Source organism: Galeopterus variegatus, unplaced genomic scaffold (assembly GCF_000696425.1).
Source record: "Galeopterus variegatus unplaced genomic scaffold, G_variegatus-3.0.2 Scaffold18091, whole genome shotgun sequence".
Lineage (NCBI taxonomy): Eukaryota > Metazoa > Chordata > Mammalia > Dermoptera > Cynocephalidae > Galeopterus > Galeopterus variegatus.
In genome coordinates this window covers 1,815-2,747 of record NW_007744202.1, presented here as the reverse complement: position 1 = coordinate 2,747, position 933 = coordinate 1,815, and the positions used below count along the sequence as shown (strand labels likewise).

General features: G+C 49.2%; 1 protein-coding gene across 1 annotated transcript in view; it reads right to left on the bottom strand.

Moving 5' to 3' along the window:
- Nucleotides 1–503: 503 nt before the first annotated feature.
- The window catches only part of LOC103582836 (protein CXorf40B-like), a 2,072-nt gene continuing 1,642 nt past the window's right edge, over nucleotides 504–933 (bottom strand). Inside the window, exon 2 of the mRNA XM_008564320.1 lies at nucleotides 504–727. Within this exon, the coding sequence (XP_008562542.1) occupies nucleotides 504–727 (224 nt within the window). The remainder of the gene's footprint in view (nucleotides 728–933) is intronic.

Sequence of the window (933 nt, the reverse complement as noted above, 5' to 3'; positions counted from 1 at the left end):
GCGTGAGCAAGAGACCTGGAGGAATCTGGAAGGATAGACAGCTTCATGTTTCTAAGTCTGATGTGTGTTTCTAAGTCTGACGTCCTCTTCCTCCTGGATGAGTCAGGCTATTGATGGCTGGTCACTCTCGGGCAAACATTCACTGCTTGGGCTCACGCTTTTCACAAGGTCACTAGGATGCTGCTCAGAGAGTTGATGAGTTTTGACCAGAACAAAGACTGGGGAAACATGAGGGAGCCCCAAACACTTCACAGTTACCTTCAACACATGTGTTTGTGCAATCCAGACATTAGCAGGACCAAAATGACCAGCAACATCCCCTATTCCCTTCATGTGAGCGCAGAAACCTGTTTCTGTGAACGCCATGTAGTGGGAAGCACGCTACAGTGCAGGGGTAATTCACACTTAACCGGATCTACATGCAGGTGCGCCAAGATGGAGAATCAACGGTGCCATGATTTAGCTGGTTTCTCAGCCACGTTCCTCTCAGGAGCCCACACACGTCAGACCTTCTGCCCCAAAGGGATCAGGCGCTCTGGGATGTCCACCTGGAATATATCCTTTGCGCCTTTGCTAGGTAAGGGCTCCAGTAACCACCTGGGGTTGGAAATCACAGTCAGGTACTTCTGCTGCAGGTTGGTCAGAATAATTTGAATTTCCAATTCCACATCCTCCTCAGAAGCTAAGTTTTCAGGACACTCCAAAGATTCCCCAATGTCAATGAGCCCTGCGCACAAAGAGAGAAACACACAGGTGGTTTTTCCTTCCATAAACAAAGGCTTGCCAGTGTGACAACTTGGATATTCAAAATTATGGCCGCTACAGACTTAGATGACATCACCACAAAGACAGGAAGGGCAGCAGGGCCTTCTCTCTGAGCACAGATGATGAACCAAACATGTTCCGGGAATCCTGGGTGAGGCAGAGGGAGGG